The 19,072-nt window shown below is 50.1% G+C and overlaps 2 protein-coding genes and 1 long non-coding RNA gene across 11 annotated transcripts in view; 2 read left to right on the top strand and 1 right to left on the bottom strand.

Moving 5' to 3' along the window:
- Window positions 1–3,780, top strand: part of GLOD4 (glyoxalase domain containing 4) — a 42,262-nt gene extending 38,482 nt beyond the window's left edge. For all 6 annotated transcript variants that reach the window (XM_055367087.2, XM_055367085.2, XM_055367086.2 and 3 more), the window contains one exon: window positions 2,972–3,780. In XM_055367087.2, the coding sequence (XP_055223062.1) occupies window positions 2,972–3,037 (66 nt within the window). In that variant the 3' untranslated portion in view covers window positions 3,038–3,780. The remainder of the gene's footprint in view (window positions 1–2,971) is intronic.
- Window positions 3,781–7,353: 3,573 nt separating this feature from the next.
- LOC129527985 (uncharacterized) lies at window positions 7,354–9,380 on the bottom strand. Of its 3 annotated transcripts, none has more exons than XR_008673102.2 (2): window positions 8,068–9,380; window positions 7,354–7,600 (listed from the first exon to the last, which is right to left on the bottom strand). It is a non-coding gene; the product is annotated as an uncharacterized lncRNA (long non-coding RNA). The 3 variants fall into 3 exon arrangements; XR_010131884.1 differs by having other exon boundaries at window positions 7,354–7,530; XR_010131885.1 differs by having other exon boundaries at window positions 7,354–7,517.
- A 254-nt stretch (window positions 9,381–9,634) lies between these two features.
- Window positions 9,635–18,039, top strand: GEMIN4 (gem nuclear organelle associated protein 4). Of its 2 annotated transcripts, none has more exons than XM_004058209.5 (2): window positions 9,635–10,393; window positions 14,565–18,039. In XM_004058209.5, the coding sequence occupies exons 1-2, from the start codon at window positions 10,384–10,386 to the stop codon at window positions 17,729–17,731; spliced, it is 3,177 nt and encodes a 1,058-aa protein (XP_004058257.5). In that variant the 5' UTR covers window positions 9,635–10,383; the 3' UTR covers window positions 17,732–18,039. The 2 variants fall into 2 exon arrangements, with proteins under 2 accessions (XP_004058257.5, XP_018868871.4); XM_019013326.4 differs by lacking the exon at window positions 9,635–10,393 and adding an exon at window positions 10,454–10,875.
- The last annotated feature ends 1,033 nt before the right edge of the window (window positions 18,040–19,072 follow it).

The raw sequence follows: 19,072 nt of genomic DNA, 5'->3' as shown, positions 1-19,072 counted from the left end.
CAGTGGCGTGATCTCAGCTCACTGCAGCCTCCGCCTCCCAGGTTCAAGTGATTCTCCTGCCTCAGGAGAGTAGCTGGGATTCCCGAGTAGCTGGGATTACAGGTGCATGCCACCATGTCCAGCTAATTTTTGTATTTTTAGTAGAGACAGGGTTTCACCATGTTGGCTAGGCTGGTCTCGAACTCTTGACCTCAGGTGATCCACCTGCCTCGGCCTCCCAAAGTGCTGGGATTACAGATGTGAGCCACCGCGCCCAGCCTTAAGTGCTTCATATACATTCTCTGATTTTTTTTTTTTTTTTTTTTTGAGACGGAGTCTTGCTCTGTCACCCAGGCTGGAGTGCAGTGGTGCGATCTCGGCTCACGGCAAGCTCCACCTCCCGGGTTCACGGCATTCTCCTGCCTTAGCCTCAGCCTCCCGAGTAGCTGGGACTACAGGCGCCCACCACCACGCCTGGCTAATTTTTTGTATTTTTAGTAGAGACGGGGTTTCACTGTGTTAGCCAGGATGGTCTCGATCTCCTGACCTCGTGATCCGCCTGCCTCGGCCTCCCAAAGTGCTGGGATTACAGGCATGAGCCACCGCGCCCAGCCACATTCTCTGATTCTGAATATAACCTGCAAGGTTGATAGCATCAGCCTTTGCAAATGAGGAAACCGAGGCTAAGAGTGAGTAAGTCATTGGCCCTCACCCTTGAATACCATACACGGAGTAAGTGGCAGGCAAGGGCTTGGGTGGTGATGAAGTGATTCCCCTTCATCCCTGAAGATCACACACTGAGTAGGTGCAGGCAGGGGCCTGGATGGAAGCCTTTCAGGCTTTACAGTCAGTCCTTTTCCTTCCTCTGTGCCCTGCTCCCTCCCTGGACAGTACAGCGTATCTGTGATCCCAGTTGTTCACGCTGGAATCCTCAGAGCCAGTTTTGGTGTTATTTTGTTGTGTTCTGTTTTTTAACATTTAATAGACGTTTTAGATTTACAGTCACTTTTGACCATTATTTCTCCTGATCCTTAAATTATTTTAGCTATTAGTCACCAAGAGCTGTGAGTTCTACCTCTGAAATGTCTTCTGCCTATCAGCTTTGCCTTTGAAAGGCCTCATTGTCACCTTACGGTCTGTCCCAAAGCAAACATCCAGTAATTTTTAAAACTGTTTAATCCGATAGCTCTCTCTTGCCTCTGAGATAAATTTCAAACTCTCTGACAGAGCATGTGACATTTTTGGACATTCTCTACCCTCTGACCTTCTTTCCCGCCTCCCTCCCTAAGTCCCCTAACTCATCCCTATTCCAGTCCCACTGAACTGGTTATATTAGCTAAGATACTTCTTCTTGCATCCAACCCAAAGGGTTTTTTCCCTCTCCTCTTTTACCTGTCCTTCAACACTTAAAAGCTTTCTTAGGTTCAGCCGGGCGCGGTGGCTCACCCCTGTAATCCCAGCACTTTGGGGGACCAAGGCGGGTGGATCACCTGAGGTCAGGAGTCCCAGACCAGCCTGACCAACATGGTGAAACCCTGTCTCTACTAAACACAAAAAATTAGCCAGGCATGGTGGTGTACGCCTGTAATCCCAGCTACTTGGGAGGCTGAGGCAGGAGAATCACTTGAACCCAGAAGGCAGAGGTTGCAGTGAGCCGAGATGGCGCCATTGCACTCCAGCCTGGGCGACAAGAGCAAAACTCCATTTCAAAAAAGAAAAAAAGCTTTCTTAGGTTCTCCAAATCATTTAGTTGTTCTTTGCTCCCACTTTTTATGGCTCCTAAAAGACAGAAACGTGCATATTTGTGAGTTGTGGTTTTTTTAAGCATATCTTTGATTTTTAAATACTTATTTTCATCAAGATAATAAATCAGATAGTACTAAGATTTTTTAGAAATGAAACAGTCCATCTCTGAGTCACACTACCTAGGACAGCCACTTTCACCTTCACTGTTTCTAAATAATAAATATATTTGTTTCTTCTTTTTCAATTGCCAACTCATCTTGTGACTTCCTGCCAAGGTAGATATTATAGCAAATGCTTCAAGACACACACATGCGTACACACACTCTGTCATGCGAAATACTTGTTTCCATATCTGAGTTCTCAGCTGTTCTGCACACTCCTCAAAGCTTCCGACTGTCTCTGCTGCCACACCTGAACCCAGCGTGGTACCTGGCTCTTTTTGACTACATAAATGAATGTTTGTCCTTGCTAAACAATGAAAGGGACGCTTGTGGAACCAAAACATTATTGTTAAGGCTTTCTATTATTCATTTATTTTTATTTGTATCTGTATGTATATATATGAGACAGGGTCCCACTCTGTTACCGAGGCTGAACTCGAATTCCTGAGCTCACGCGATCCTCTGGCCTCAGCCTCCAAGTGGCTGTGACTATAGGTGTGACCACTGGGCACAGCCTGAGGCTTCCTTTTTAATTAAGATGCCAAAACTAAACAGAACCAACATCAGAAGAGTAGGCCGGGAGGAGACTTACGAAAAAGGAATCATTCCAGGCTTCATCACTAAAACATCACGTAGAGTTTCATATTTGGCCTCACTATCAGACTGAGTTTCATGACACTAAAGATTCTTGAGCGTCTGTCCAGATGCTGTGAGTGGCAGGACTTGCTCTTTTACCAGAGATCCTACCGCCTGGCATGCGGGTCCCTGACCTCGTTGGTCCGCCAGCCACACTTCCTGGCTACAGGCTTGGTTTGCCCTTGACTCTGCCGAGTGAGGATCCACAGTTGCTCATTACTCACCAGTATCTCTTGCCTTATTGAACGTAATACTCTGTACTGGATTAATACTCTTTAAATGTTAAAATTTTTTTTTTATTTCTCTTCTCTTTTTTTTGGAGCGGGGGTTTGGGTCCTTTTTTTAATGTTAATTTTTTTTATTGTGGTCAGTACAGTGAGGTATAAAGTGGGCTATGTCTTTTGTTTTTCAGGCTTGGAGTCAATGTATATTCTATTTCTATTTTACAGGCAATGGCAGCAGATAAAAGTGACGAGTGGTTTGCTAAACACAATAAACCCAAAGCTTCAGGTTAACGGAAGACATGATGCAGAGCAAGCCTCTGTGATTCCTGCCCAGCACCTGTGAGGCCTGACGTGTCAGTTCCCAATAAATGCTCTTCTGATTTGTTTCCCGTACAGGCAAGGAGGCTTGGGTAGTGCAGATTTGTGTATTTCAATCTTTGAAAGCTCTGATGTAATTTAGAAATGAAATCCAATCATGAGTCCAGGTAGAGAACGCCTGCTGTAATCTACACTGTTGCTGGGACTGCACATTCTGTATATAACTGTGTTTGATGAGTGACAGATGATTGTCCAGACTAGGACAGCGGCATGAACATGACTTTGTTTGGGACTGCAGATAGTTAGGGTTACCTCTGAATCGTGTAGCTTTTATGAGAGCAGCTGTGCAAGTAAATCCACATTAATGGCTTGTCGCGGTGCCATTCCCAGCACCTGACGATATGCTGTTCTATTGTCTTATTCTGGCAGGTTTTGACGTTTTACATTTTTTAAAGAAATTTTATTCCTTGGACCAAAAGGTTTGGTTAACCACCCCCATCTTACTTGCTTTCACATTTTGAGTGTCCAGAGGAAACAGAAAGGAATGAGTGTGTGACGTTGCTGCACGCCTGGCTCTGTGCGAGCTTCTTTCTGTGTATATATTTTGTTTTATTTTTTTCTGTGTATATTTTTAATCCCGACAGAACATCATGTGAGATTTCTTTAAAATGGATTAAACGATTTCTTCAGCCTAAATAAAAGGTTTTGAAAATGTTTTCTTGTAGTTTTGTTTGGTTTTATACAACAAATAGGTTTTAATCACTCGAAATGGAATTATATTGTGTATTCATTGAATAAATTTTTTTTGAAAGTAAGCTTCTGAAATCAAGCTGTTATACCAGTCTCTAAGTCTCATCATTTAAAGTGGTGGCCAGGTTCAGATTTTTAAAAATAAACTTAGGAGATTGGAAGGGATTGACTCAGAGGATCCTGGTTCCAAAAGAACATATATAGAATTACTTGTAAATCATAACCTCTGCTTTCCTCCCTTACTGGCAGGGCGTGGGGCATGGAAATTTTGGTTGTATTTCAGCTTATCTTCTTATAGGGGTGATACTATTATACCTTCACGGAGAGAAATAAATTCTCATCCAGCTCTACGACTTTTCATTCAGCTTGAATTCCATATCCTAGGGAAGCAGTCTTGAGTTTCAAAGCAAACCAAGTTATATATATGGCCCTCCTCTAGGTAATTGGTTCTTTTTTTTTTTTTTTTTTGAGACAGAGTTTCGCTCTTATTGCCCAGGCTGGAGTGCAGTGGCGCAACCTCGGCTCACCGCAACCTCTGCCTCCCGGTTTCAAGCGATTCTCCTGCCTCAGCCTCCCAAGTAGCTGGGATTACAGGCATGTGCCACCACACCTGGCTAATTTTGTATTTTTAGTAGAGACGGGGTTTCTCCATGTTGGTCAGGCTGGTCTTGAACTTCTGACCTCAGGTGATCAGCCCACCTCGTCCTGTTGGCGTTTTTTAACATTTTATTCATCCTAAAGCCCTCTAGTGTACAACTTTGGCTTTTTATCAAGGCATCCAGAAGCTTGCTTCTGCACAGTTCAGCTAAGTAATTCTAAACCAAAAAAGAGTAATTTTTAAAAATTATTATTTAGGCCGGGCGCGGCGGCTCAAGCCTATAATGCCAGCACGTTGGGAGGCTGAGGCAGGTGGATCACCTGAGGTCGGGAGCTTGAGACCAGGCTGACCAACACGGAGAAACCCCATCTCTACTAAAAATACAAAATTAGATGGGTGTGGTGGTGCACGCCTGTAATCCCAGCTACTCAGGAGGCCAAGGCAGGAGAATCCCTTGAACCTGGGAGGTGGAGGTCGCGGTGAAGCGAGATCACGCTGTTGCACTCCAGCTGGGCAACAAGAGCGAAACTCCGTCTCAAAAAAAAAAACCAAAACATTATTTAGATGGCCATTAGATCCGCAAAAACTAATTTTAAACTAAAGTGATTAGTTTCCCACATCTGGGGGATATGATCAATTAGAAAATGGTATGAGGAAGATAGCTTTGCCCAAGCTGCTGTTTCATTTTTGGTTTTTGAGACATTGCTCTATCACGCAGGGTGGAGTGCAGTGGGGCACCATCATGGCTTTCTGCAGCCTTGACCTCTGGGGCTCAAGAGATCCTCCCACCTCAGCCTCCCGAATGGCTGGGCCCACAGCCACGTGCCACCACACCCAGCCAACGTTTTGATCTTTTGTAGCGACCGTCTCACTGCGTTGTTCAGGCTGCAAGCTGGTGTTTCAAACAGATGAAGTTGGAAAGTTCTTCAGCTTCTCCAGAGTTGTTTTTTTGAATCAAGGGGTTGTGGAGCCTACATGTAAATACAAGTGTGCCTTGAGTTAAATCTCCGGGAAGATTTAGAACGGCCGTGTTGCCAGAGCTTTCCTAGTTAGCCTGCAGGACTGTCTGAAGTCCGTGTCCGTCTGACATGTTACCGGAATTAACAAACCCAGGGACGGTGAGTGCTCCTTCATGTGGCTTTCTGGCTCTCTCACCTGCCACTCAGTGCCGCTGTGACTTAGCAGCCCGAGTTTTCAGGAGACCTCCAACGTGTCCGTTGAAATTCAGGCTAAGAGTTGAGAAGTTTCCCTGTTTGTCCTAAGAGTTCTTGCGCCAACCTCAGGGGAAATCAATAGTAAATTTACTCTGACTTTAATGATCAATAAAGAAGTGCGCTTGCCTCATCCTCTTTATATAAAGCAATAGAGCCACATGGTTCAAAAATGAAAACAATATGAAAAGGTATTGTGAACCGGGTAAGTGTCTGAGACAAGTCTCGCCCATTTAGAGGTTTATTTTGCCAAGGCTGAGGATGTGCCTGAGGAGACACAAGCACAGATCTGTGGCCCCCACACACTTTCCAAAGAGGATTTTTAGGGCCTCAGTATGTGGGATATGATGACGTTTCTCTTCAAATAATCTGATCAATATTTTATTCTTTAATTCATAGTACCCTGCCCCCTTTTTCTCCTTTTTTCCTTTTTGCCTTTGTGAGATGCCCAGGCACGCCACAGTACCAAGTGTTATCAGTACCAGCTCACATTCCTTCCCTTATTTGGAAGAGGACTAACTTTCTAGCTCATTACAAACACCCCTTCCCCTTCCTCTCCACTTTCTTTTACGTGCCTACCCTATCTAAAAAAATCAAATGTTTAGCCAAGCGGGATTAGTTTAGATTGTATGACCTGACCCCAGCCAATGGGGAAAGGGTAGAGGGGCAGGACTTGTGTCAGGAACAAAGGCTCTCGTGCCCCTTTGTTCAGGTGTGCTCTCATGACAACTGGCCAAGGAGGCACCCCTCTGCACAGAAGTAAAATTGCTTTGCTAAGAATCCTTTGTTCGAGTGTTCTATTTCCTTAGGATTTTGAGCATTATTCCTAACAAGTATTTAAAAGGGAAAGAGCAGGAAGGGAGGGAAGAGGGAAAGGAAAAATAAAGGAGGGTAGGTAGGGAGATAAGTGGTTACATTCTTGTGAGGCTTTCATCAGTGCTCACCAAATCTACATGTTACAGTGAAAGGAGCGGGCAGAGGAACAGTTACGCATTCAGCTCAGTAAATCTACATTTAGTGCTCACCAAATCTACATGTCACAGTGAAAGGAGCAGGCAGAGGAACAGTTATGCATTCAGCTCAGTAAATCTACATTTAGCGCTCACCAAATCTACCTGTTACAGTGAAAGGAGCGGGCAGAGGAACAGTCAGTTATGCATTCAGCTCAGTAAATCTACATTTAGTGCTCACCAAATCTACATGTCACAGTGAAAGGAGAGGGCAGAGGAACAGTCAGTTATGCATTCAGCTCAGTAAATCTACATTTAGCGCTCACCAAATCTACATGTTACAGTGAAAGGAGCGGGCAGAGGAACAGTTACGCATTCAGCTCAGTAAATCTACATTTAGTGCTCACCAAATCTACATGTTACAGTGAAAGGAGCGGGCAGAGGAACAGTCAGTTATGCATTCAGCTCAGTAAATCTACATTTAGCGCTCACCAAATCTACATGTCACAGTGAAAGGAGAGGGCAGAGGAACAGTCAGTTATGCATTCAGCTCAGTAAATCTACATTTAGTGCTCACCAAATCTACATGTCACAGTGAAAGGAGGGGGTAGAGGAACAGTCAGTTATGCATTCAGCTCAGTAAATCTACATTTAGCGCTCACCAAATCTACATGTTACAGTGAAAGGAGAGGGCAGAGGAACAGTTACGCATTCAGCTCAGTAAATCTACATTTAGTGCTCACCAAATCTACATGTTACAGTGAAAGGAGAGGGCAGAGAAACAGTTACGCATTCAGCTCAGTAAATCTACATTTAGTGCTCACCAAATCTACATGTTACAGTGAAAGCAGCGGGCAGAGGAACAGTTATGCATTCAGCTCAGTACATCTACGTTTTGTCTCGGCTGCTGAGGGATGGTTTCTGGTGTTGTCTTTGTCCCTTACCTATGAAGATAAGCTGTTAATTTATATTGTCAGGTGAGGGAGACCACCTGGGGAGATATGTGGCCTTCTGTCTTGTAGCTTATCTGTTTAGGAACAAAAGGAAAAGTTTTTTGCATATTCCATGACTCAATTTCCAAGCTTAACTTTTCCTTTTGGCTTAGTGAATTTGGTCCCAAGATTTTATTTTCCTTTCACAGTATACCCCATGCCCATCAATCCCATTCCCCCTGCATCCTATAGGTAACCCCTTCTTAAGCAAATACAAATAGATAAATCCTTATTTTCTGGGGTTTTTTTTAAACTTTATTTTACTGTTACTTTCTGCTGTCCTAATTATGGCACATTTTTACTTTCTAGGTTCTGTGATTTACAGAGTGGTCTGGCTATGTAGACAGCTTCTAAATTGTCACCACATTTTGGAGCAAGATGTATTATTTTTACGATTAATTTACATTTAACATGAATCATGACCCTAAGTGCATCAGAATGTCTTCATAACATTCGCCAAAGAAGAGAGGGCAGCACTGCTGTTCTACAGTGTGGCTCTCACCTGGTCCACAGTTACCAGAAATAGTTCTTTCGTTGCTGTGATGTCCTGGGTGGGCTTCATTCTTTAGTAATGTACTTTGTCTACAGCAACTTCCTGCAACTATGTGAACAGAAGATCTTGAAGACACACAGTGAGGTTTGGTTTCCTTTGTCCTCTTAAGTCTTTATGGTTGTTGCTTCTATTGTTTATTGGTCCCAGTGAGAAATGCAGCTGACCTGATGTCATGATCTGTGAAGATAGTTTCTATTAAAGAAGAAGTACCAGGAAATCCCATATGCCACTGTAGACCTGCCTTTCTAGATACCACTTACTACTCCATACTCCAGCCGCCATGCACAATGGTTGTGTATTGAGGCTCCCGTGATCATTAACAGGAGTAGAAGCTGGACTCAGACACTCTGGCACTTGCATAGGTCAAGGGGTGTGTTGTGCTCTTGCAACAAATCCCACATAGACATCCATATGCATATTGTCCCACCGTCCCCTAAGCAGAAACCAGGGTTAAGTACAGAATAGTCCCGAGAACATTTTGGTTGCCCGGCCTTAGATGAGCCTTTCTGGTGCTGGGATTTTGACACCATCTGCTCCATTGTTTCTCAACTGCTGTGTTCTGACGCATCAATTGTTTCATCGCATTATCATCACGGAAAGCTTGGTCTCCCTCAAAACATGAACTGGGTAGGCCCTGTGTTCCAGTGGGGGCTTTTGGACTTGACTTGTTTAGGAGGACAGAGTCCCTCTCCCCTCTGTGGTGCTGGGGTATTAGTGAATCAGCCTTGAAGAGATAAGGGGCTGGGGCCTCAACCTCCCAAGAGGCTGTCACTGGAGAATGGTCTCCTGCCCTCAGATCTTGGGCATTTCCACAGCACACTGTCCCCCTCGTCCTTCCAAATACCTACATACGCTCTTGTAATAGGAGAGCTGGGAACTCCACCCAAAACCATACAAAAAGCAAGTCTGTGTATTTGGACGCCTCCCCAGCACTCAGTCACTGAGTTTCTCCTTTCCAACAGCAGTCGGTCACTCTCATGCAGTTTAAGTGATTTATTGATGTCTCGGCTAAGCTTGCGACAGTTTCAGGACATTTCAGCCATCAAGGTCTAAGAAGCCCTTTCCATTCCCGAGGAGCCCTCAGCCAGCCTCCTTCTTCCTCATCTCCTCACTCCGGCCGCGTAGCCCCTCATGGCGTCCATCTTGGACACCCCTTTGTTCGCGCTCCATGCCCCCCACTTCCTTCTTCCTCATCTCCTCACTCTGGCCGCGTAGCTCCTCATGGCGTCCATCTTGGACGCCCCTTTGTTCGCGCTCCATGCCCCCCACTTCCTTCTTCCTCATCTCCTCACTCTGGCCGCGTAGCCCCTCATGGCGTCCATCTTGGACACCCCTTTGTTCGCGCTCCAAGCCTCCCACTTGGCCCTGGCTTTCACGTCTGAGGCCGGAGGGGCGGGGATGTCGCAGTCGCCCTGGGTGGCCTGTTTGTACAAGCCGTAGACCAGCAGCTTCTCCTGATCGCTCACGGGCCCCTTGAGCTGCTTGAGGGCCGCGCGCGCCAGCTCGAACTCCACTTGGCACGTGGGGTGGTGGAGGCGGTCCCTGGTGCTAGAAGCTGGGGATGGAGAGTTGGCATGGCTGTTACTACTCGATCTCAGGGGGAGGAGACAGGCACACGATGTTTCTGTTTTGTCAAGCACAGATTGCAAGCTCGGGGTCCAGCGTATACCCCACCATGTGTGGGCTCACACGGCGCATTTTCTGGGGAGGACCAGCCGTCAAAAAGCGTCTAGGATCCGGAACGCTGCTGTCTGGAGGGGGCGGCGCGGCAGGAGCGCGTTGAGGGACTGTATGTGGCGCGAGCTGGGCGGGTGGGAGTGGAAGCCTCGCGTGGTGCGGCCGCGCTGGGTAGTGGGCGTCCCAGGGGAGGCGCTCGGTGGGGGTGAACTGTGTGCGGGGCACGCCCGGGGTTACCGGGTGAGGGTGAATGCGGGGCCGGTGAATCATGAGCCCGACCCGCTGGGACCCCGGAAGAGGGGCCGGGCAGGGGACGGTGCGGAGGGGTCTAGTGAGCGACGCCCGGGTACCTGAGGGCTGGTGGGAGGGCTCTGCCGGAAGGCGGCGCTGTGCGCTTGGCGCGCTCGTTCGTGAGGACTGCGCGTGCGCGGGGAAGGCTGTGGGCGGGGCCGGGCGGAGGTTGTAAGCAGCGCCTAGGCGCGGCCGCCGTGGCGCCTGCGTCTCCCATCGTGCCGTGCGTCCCGCGCCGCGTTCGAGTTCTCGGAGGGGAGGGGGCGTTAGCCCCGCACAGCCGCCGGCGTCGCCGCCATGGACCTAGGTGGGTGCCGCGGCTCCCCGGCCCCGGGCTGCGTCCAGCAATGCGCCACCAGGGCGGTGCTGCCCCGTCGCGTCTCCCCCTGCCGCGCACGCTCGCGCGGGCCCGGACCGAAACGTCCTCCGCGTCGGGGCGGGTCTAGGGGTCCCGGGGTGGCCTTGGCCGGGGGTGGTCCGGGTCCCGCCGCGCGTTGGGCCGCGTCTTGCCGCCTCCGGTCCCCTGCGCTTGAAAACACGGAGCAGACGTGAAGTTAGAGCCCCTGGAAGCGCCCGGGGCTCGCGCACGTGCTTTGGAAAACGGGCTCCCTCCGAGCACCCCTGGGCGCCCCGACGGCCTCATTTCCTGAACGGCAACTGCGTTCTTGAGCAAGTGTCTTAACGCTCCAGGTGTCTTACGCTCATGACGTTTCCTCATCGACAGAGCGGGGAGAATGGAAGTGTGTCTCCCCACTGAGTTTTGGGTGACTTTTCATTGAGATCGCAGAGGTACAGTGTCCCTTGTGGGGTTGCGCGGGTCACACCCGCGGTTGGGGCGGCTGCGCTCCTGAGGTGTCACTTTGTGAAGCTGCGTGCGTCCTGATTCAGAATCTTACAGGCAAGCTCTGGGAGGGAGCCCGTAGGAACTAGATGCTCCCTGCTAAATCTTGGCACACGCTGCTAAGACCAGGAGGCTGTTCTGGGAGAGCTGGGGGTGAGGCACCCCGAGATGTGTCAGCAGTAGTAGGCTGGGGGGAAATGGTCTGGTCCCCACCCCCAGACAGCTTTTCAGGAGCGGAATGGCAGAGCTCTAAGGGCTTGGAGCCCCTCAGCCGTAATTGCTTCCCAGCCCCACCACATTCAGGCTGGGACACCCTGAGGAAATCGTTTCTGCGCCTCAGTGTCCTTATCTCTAGAGCAGGAGTAGTAGTCCTCAAAAGGTGATTGTGAATAGAAGAGATCTTACCTGTGTACCACCTAGCACAGTGTCTGGCATGGAGTAGGCGCTTAATAAACCTAAGAAGCGGGCTGTGGCAAGCACTAGTTAACCATCCATGATAGAGTACCGGAGTATTTTCCAGCTGGTAACCGCCCTGGGACTTACTACTTCAAACTGTGCGTACTTAATGCGCCTGGAAGGCAGGTGTTTAGGGCCAAACATCTGCTCAACTAAGCCAATAATGCAATAAAATTAAATTTACAGCGTCAGGAGGGACCATATTTTGGGACCCTGGGAGAGCCTCCTGAGCCAGAAAGAAGGGCGGTAACCCCCAGGGAGATCCCCTTTGCAGCGTAATCCTCCCTGGGAGTCGGTCTCAGCCACTGTGAGATGAGATGGATTGCCTCCACAAGTGGGTTACATAGTGCTGAGCCCTTGGCCTGCTGCTGCTCCCATAAATGGTGGGAGGGGTAAGATGGTCCTTAGTCTCCTGGAGTCAGTGTTTTCTCTGCTGGTGTCTGGCCTGTGAAAATGAGGAATATGAGCTCTTGGGGGCATGACAGACTGAGGAAGGAGTAGCATCTCTCAATCCTGGGAAAGGGGAGATGACTCAGGAATGAGGAATAGGGAGCAGTGTTTGCACCCTCGTTTTAGTTTCTGGGCCAAAGGAAACATACTTGATAAAGACCTACATCCTTTGATGTTTCTGAGCTGGGGGAGGCAAAGAATAGTGACAAGATTCTGGTCTTGCCAACCATGAAAAGGTTTGGGGAAACCAACATTTACTGAGCACCTAATTAGACTCTGTAACCGGATTCTTATTGTAGCTCTATCTCATTTATCCATCATAGCGTCCCAGGGAGATGGGGTCAGGAGATAGCAGTGCCAACCCACTAGCAAGGGCGTGACTGGTATATATCACATGATCCCCAAAGGCATAACATGAAGTCTGTATTATCCCCACATATGCAGAAGGAAGGCTTGGAGAAGCAATCTGACCAAGATCACATCCCTTTTTTTTTTTGGAGATGGGGGGGAGTCTCACTATGTTACCCCAGCTAGTCTTGAACTCCTGGCCTCAGGGATCCACCTGCCTCAGCCCCCCAAGTAGCTGGGATTACAAGTGCTAGCCACTGAACCTGGCCAGAATCACATCATTTTTAAATGGCTGAACTAGGATTTAAACCCATGTCTGATTAAACATCCCAAGATGCTTTCCATGGTAAGTCTGTGTCAATCGTTAGTTCCCTGAAGGAAGGCTTACTCTAGCACAGTATTTTCTGTATCTACTCCCTGGTTTCTCCCACAGAGCTAGGGCCATGAGTAGCTTGTTTTTGACTGGAAGGAGCTGTGGGGTGGACCGTTTCCCTGAAAGGTAGAAGAATGTTTGAAGCCTGTTCCCAAGGCAAGTTTATAAAGAGTGAAGGCAGGGCTTGTCTGATTCCTTCTGTGCCCATTACTCTGTGGCTATGTGATTGCTCTGTGCCCATTACCCTGTGGCTGTGTGATTGCTCTGTGCCCATTACCCTGTGGCTGTGTGACTGCTGCTGTGCCCATTACCCTGTGGCTGTGTGATTGCTCTGTGCCCATTATCCTGTGGCCATATGATTGCTCTGTGCCCATTATCCTGTGGCCGTGTGATTGCTCTGTGCCCATTATCCTGTAGCCGTGTGATTGCTGCTGTGCCCATTACCCTGTGGCTGTGTGATTGCTGCTGTGCCCATTATCCTGTGGCTGTGTGATTGCTGCTGTGCCCATTACCCTGTGGCTGTGTGATTGCTCTGTGCCCATTACCCTGTGACCGTGTGATTGCTGCTGTGCCTGTTACCCTGTGGCTGTGTGATTGCTCTGTGCCCGTTACCCTGTGGCTATGTGATTGCTCTGTGCCCATTACCCTGTGGCCGTGTGATTGCTGCTGTGCCCATTATCCTGTGGCTGTGTGATTGCTCTGTGCCCATTATCCTGTGGCCATATGATTGCTCTGTGCCCATTATCCTGTGGCTGTGTGATTGCTCTGTGCCCATTATCCTGTAGCCGTGTGATTGCTGCTGTGCCCATTACCCTGTGGCTGTGTGATTGCTGCTGTGCCCATTATCCTGTGGCTGTGTGATTGCTGCTGTGCCCATTACCCTGTGGCTGTGTGATTGCTCTGTGCCCATTACCCTGTGGCCGTGTGATTGCTGCTGTGCCTGTTGCCCTGTGGCTGTGTGATTGCTCTGTGCCCATTACCCTGTGGCTATGTGATTGCTCTGTGCCCATTACCCTGTGGCCGTGTGATTGCTGCTGTGCCCATTATCCTGTGGCTGTGTGATTGCTGCTGTGCCCATTATCCTGTGACCGTGTGATTGCTGCTGTGCCCATTACCCTGTGGCTGTGTGATTGCTGCTGTGCCCATTATCCTGTGGCTGTGTGATTGCTGCTGTGCCCATTACCCTGTGGCTGTGTGATTGCTGCTGTGCCCATTATCCTGTGACCGTGTGATTGCTGCTGTGCCCATTACCCTGTGGCTGTGTGATTGCTGCTGTGCCCATTACCCTGTGGCTGTGTGATTGCTGCTGTGCCCATTATCCTGTGACCGTGTGATTGCTGCTGTGCCCATTATCCTGTGACCGTGTGATTGCTGCTGTGCCCGTTACCCTGTGGCTGTGCTCCCTTCATCTGTCATGAGAAGCTCAGCTGTCATGTCCTGTGGTACATGCTCAGTGGCCCCTGTAGTTTGTACTGTCCTCCTATTTCTAAACCCCTCTCCCCACATCCTCTGCTGGCCCAGCCTTTGCTGGAGGGTCTCGCCTCAGCAGCCCAGCTTTTTCTTTTCACACACTTTTCCTGAAGGATCTCATTCACCATCTTGGTTCCAGTGATCCCCTCTGGGCAGATACCTCTCAGAATCACATTTCCCAGCTGACTTCCCTCCTGAACTTCCACCCGGCATTTCCGTTGCTGGAGGACATCTGTACCTTGATGGCCAAAGCTGAACTCATCTTTCCTCACACCTGCTCTGATTCTCCTCCATTCCCTGTATATGATGTCACCTGGTGGCCTCCCAGTTCCCAGGCTGGAGAGCTCGGAAGCCATTCTGGATTCCTCGGCCAAGTCCTTCTGACTCCAGCTGTGCAGTGGCTCTTGTAGTCATCCCTTCTCCCCTTCCGCTGATGTCATTTAAAACCCTTGTCATCTCTAACCATGACAGCCTACTAACAGCAGTGGCCATCTGGAAACATTTTCACTATACTGTCTTATTTGGCTTGTCTATGTGCAGGACCCTTGAACATCTGTGAAGAAATGACTATTCTGCATGGAGGCTTCTTGCTGGCTGAGCAGCTGTTCCACCCTAAGGCACTGGCAGAATTAACAAAGTCTGACTGGGAACATGTTGGACGGCCCATCGTGGAGGCCTTAAGGGAGATCTCCTCGGCTGCAGCACACTCCCAGCCCTTTGCCTGGAAGAAGAAAGCCCTGATCATCATCTGGGCCAAGGTTCTGCAGCCGCACCCCGTGACCCCGTCCGACACAGAGACACGGTGGCAGGAAGACCTGTTCTTCTCGGTGGGCAACATGATCCCCACCATCAACCACACTGTCCTCTTCGAGCTGCTCAAATCCCTGGAAGCTTCTGGACTCTTTATCCAGCTCCTGATGGCCCTGCCCACCACCATCTGCCATGCAGAACTGGAGCGCTTTCTGGAACACGTGACCGTTGACACTTCTTCTGAAGACGTGGCCTTCTTCCTGGACGTCTGGTGGGAGATGATGAAGCACAGGGGTCACCCACAGGACCCCCTGCTCTCCCAGTTTAGTGCAATGGCCCATAAGTACCTGCCTGCCTTAGATGAGTTCCCCCATCCTCCAAAGAGGCTTAGGTCAGACCCAGACATGTGCCCCACCATGCCCCTGTTGGCCATGCTGCTCCGCGGGCTGACGCAGATCCAGAGTCGGATCCTGGGCCCGGGGAGGAAGTGCTGTGCGCTGGCCAACCTGGCTGACATGCTGACTGTGTTTGCGCTGACAGAGGATGACCCCCAGGAGGTGTCTGCAACCGTGTATCTGGACAAACTGGCCACGGTGATCTCCGTGTGGAACTCGGACACCCAGAATCCCTACCACCAGCAGGCGCTGGCAGAGAAGGTGAAAGAGGCAGAACGGGATGTCAGCCTGACCTCGCTGGCCAAACTCCCCAGTGAGACCATTTTCGTGGGCTGCGAGTTCCTGCACCGCCTGCTGCGGGAGTGGGGGGAGGAGTTGCAGGCTGTGCTCCGCAGCAGCCAGGGGACAAGTTACGACAGCTACCGGCTGTGCGACAGTCTGACTTCCTTCAGCCAGAACGCGACGCTCTACCTGAACCGCACCAGCCTGTCCAAGGAGGACAGGCAGGTGGTCTCTGAGCTGGCGGAGTGTGTCAGGGACTTCCTGAGGAAAACGAGCACGGTGCTGAAGAACAGGGCCTTGGAGGACATCACGGCTTCCATTGCCATGGCCATCATCCAGCAGAAGATGGACCGCCATATGGAAGTGTGCTACATTTTTGCCTCTGAGAAGAAGTGGGCCTTCTCGGACGAGTGGGTAGCCTGCCTGGGGAGTAACAGGGCCCTCTTCCGAGAGCCAGACTTGGTGCTGAGGCTGCTGGAAACAGTGATAGATGTCAGCACAGCTGACAGAGCCATCCCTGAGTCTCAGATCCGGCAGGTGATCCACCTGATCCTGGACTGTTACGCAGACCTGTCCCTGCCAGGTAAAAATAAAGTCCTTGCAGGTATCCTGCGTTCCTGGGGGCGAAAGGGCCTCTCTGAAAAGTTGCTGGCTTATGTGGAGGGTTTTCAGGAAGACCTCAATACAACTTTTAACCAGCTCACTCAGAGTGCCTCCGAACAGGGCTTGGCAAAAGCTGTGGCCTCCGTGGCCCGCCTGGTCATAGTGCACCCGGAAGTCACGGTGAAGAAAATGTGCAGCCTGGCTGTGGTCAATCTCGGCACCCACAAGTTCCTGGCCCAGATTCTCACTGCCTTCCCTGCCCTTAGGTTTGTGGAAGAGCAGGGTCCCAATTCATCTGCCACTTTCATGGCGTCATGCCTCAAAGAAACCGTCTGGATGAAGTTCTCTACACCCAAGGAAGAAAAGCAATTTTTAGAGCTCCTGAACTGCCTGATGAGTCCCGTGAAACCCCAAGGGATTCCAGTGGCTGCTCTTCTTGAGCCAGACGAGGTGCTGAAGGAATTTGTCCTGCCTTTCTTGAGGTTAGATGTTGAAGAGGTAGACCTCAGTCTGAGGATCTTCATCCAGACTCTAGAGGCAAACGTGTGCCGAGAGGAATACTGGCTCCAGACCTGCTCCCCGTTTCCACTCCTCTTCAGCTTGTGCCAGCTCTTGGACGGCTTCAGCAAGTACTGGCAGCTTCCCAAGGAGAAGCGGTGCCTCTCTTTGGATAGGAGGGATCTAGCGATCCATATCCTGGAGCTGCTGTGTGAGATTGTATCAGCCAATGCCGAGACCTTCTCCCCGGATGTCTGGATCAAGTCCCTGTCCTGGCTCCACCGCAAGTTAGAACAGCTGGACTGGACTGTGGGCCTGAGGCTGAAGAACTTCTTCGAGGGGCACTTCAAGTGTGAAGTGCCAGCCACACTTTTTGAGATCTGTAAGCTTTCAGAAGACGAGTGGACCTCCCAGGCCCACCCAGGGTACGGGGCTGGCACGGGGCTCCTGGCCTGGATGGAGTGCTGCTGCGTCTCCAGCGGCGTCTCGGAGAGGATGCTGTCTCTCTTGGTGGTGGACGTGGGCAATCCTGAGGAGGTCAGACTGTTCAGCAAAGGCTTTCTGGTGGCCCTGGTGCAAGTCATGCCTTGGTGCAGCCCTCAGGAGTGGCAGCGCCTTCACCAGCTGACCAGGAGACTGCTGGAGAAGCAGCTCCTCCATGTCCCCTATAGCCTGGAATATATTCAGTTTGTTCCCCTGCTCAACCTGAAGCCCTTTGCCCAGGAGCTGCAACTCTCCGTCCTCTTCCTGAGGACTTTCCAGTTTCTCTGCAGCCATAGCTGTCGTAATTGGCTTCCTCTGGAAGGCTGGAACCACGTGGTCAAACTCCTCTGTGGCAGTCTGACCCGCCTCCTGGACTCAGTCAGGTCGATACAGGCAGCCGGCCCTTGGGCTCAAGGACCAGAGCAGGACCTGACCCAGGAAGCCCTGTTTGTTTACACCCAGGTGTTCTGCCATGCTCTGCACATCATGGCCATGCTCCACCCGGAGGTCTGTGAGCCACTCTACGTTTTAGCCTTGGAAACCCTCACCTGCTATGAGACTTTGAGCAAGACCAACCCTTCTGTCAGCTCCTTGCTCCAGAGGGCACACGAGCAGCGCTTCTTAAAGTCCATTGCTGAGGGCATCAGCCCTGAAGAACGGCGCCAAACCCTGTTGCAGAAGATGAGCAGCTTCTGACTTGGCGTGGGGAGCTGGGCCCCAACATGGCGGGTCTGCAGAAGATGAGCAGCTTCTTACCTGTGCGGGAGCAAAAAAACTGGGCCTCAACATGGCAGGTCTGTAGGGGCCAGACCCGAGCAGCCTGGACTTTACAGTTACGTGAAACTGTCCACGAAAAGTCATGGCAATAATGGTGTAAAGAAAATAGTTTCTTGGGTATTTGTAACGTACAGACTATCATAAAAATTCTCCTCTTTCGCATCTCACTTTGTCTCTTCTAAGTCGACCTCAGCAATAGCCAAGGATTAAATATGCTCTGAAATTGGGTTTAGTGTCTTCAAGATCAAATCCACCCGGGAGGAACATGTTCATAACTGGACTTTTCCATCCTAGATTTTGGCAAATAAGCCCAAAGTTGAAACCATGTGAGTGGAAAAAGCATTACAGGGTACGTATAACCCCCTTCAAGAGTTATTTCGTCTTTTAATGTTTTTTTCTTGAGGTATCTTGGAAAGGACAGTAGCTTGGAAAAGAATCCAGTCCAGCCCTGGCTCTGCCTCTGGCCATGAGATTGCTGTGCCCGAGAGGCCTGCACAATTCTAAAATGAGAGGATTGGGGGACCAAGATAAACTCAGTGGCGAGGGGCTAGGTTAGTGACCTCAAGAAAATGGGTCCCCTCTGAATTGAGGAGTGCGTACAGTCTTTGTTGCTCAGACTAGCCTTGAACCCCTGGACTCAAGTGATCCTCCCACCTCAGCCTCCTGGGTAGCTGGGACAATAAGCACACCCACTTCCCATACAGTCTTAACTCCATCTATTCAGTCACCCCCAAAGGGGCTACTGTGAAGACGAGACCTGGCAAACCCAGCAGAGATGTGCTGAATGGATGGGTCACGTTAGCTTTTGCCTCAGGAAGGGTTGTCAAGATTTGGATGAATGAATGGTTTGGTTAAGGGAATGATGTGTGCAGGAACATAAAAAATGAGTTTGGGCCAGGTGCGGTGGCTCACACCTGTAATCTCAGCACTTTGGGAGGCCGAGGCGGGAGGATCACTTGAGACCAGCCAACATATGGAAGCCCTGTCTCTACAAAAAAAAAACACAAAAATTAGCTAGGTGTGGTGACACACAGCTGTAGTCCCAGCTACTCAGGGGGCTAAAGCAGGAGGCTCACTTGATCCTGGGAGGTAGAGGCTGCAGTAAGCTGAGATCAGACCACTGTACTCCAGCCTTGGTGACAGAGTGAGACCCTGTCTAAAAAAAAAAAAAAAAAAAAAATTGAGAGTGGGCTAGGCACGGTGGCTCACACCTATAATAATCCCAGTGCTTTGGGAGGCTGAGGCAGGAGGATCACTTGA

The sequence above is a fragment of the Gorilla gorilla genome, chromosome 19, assembly GCF_029281585.2.
Source record: "Gorilla gorilla gorilla isolate KB3781 chromosome 19, NHGRI_mGorGor1-v2.1_pri, whole genome shotgun sequence".
NCBI lineage: Eukaryota > Metazoa > Chordata > Mammalia > Primates > Hominidae > Gorilla > Gorilla gorilla.
This window is presented reverse-complemented; position numbering and strand designations above follow the sequence as displayed.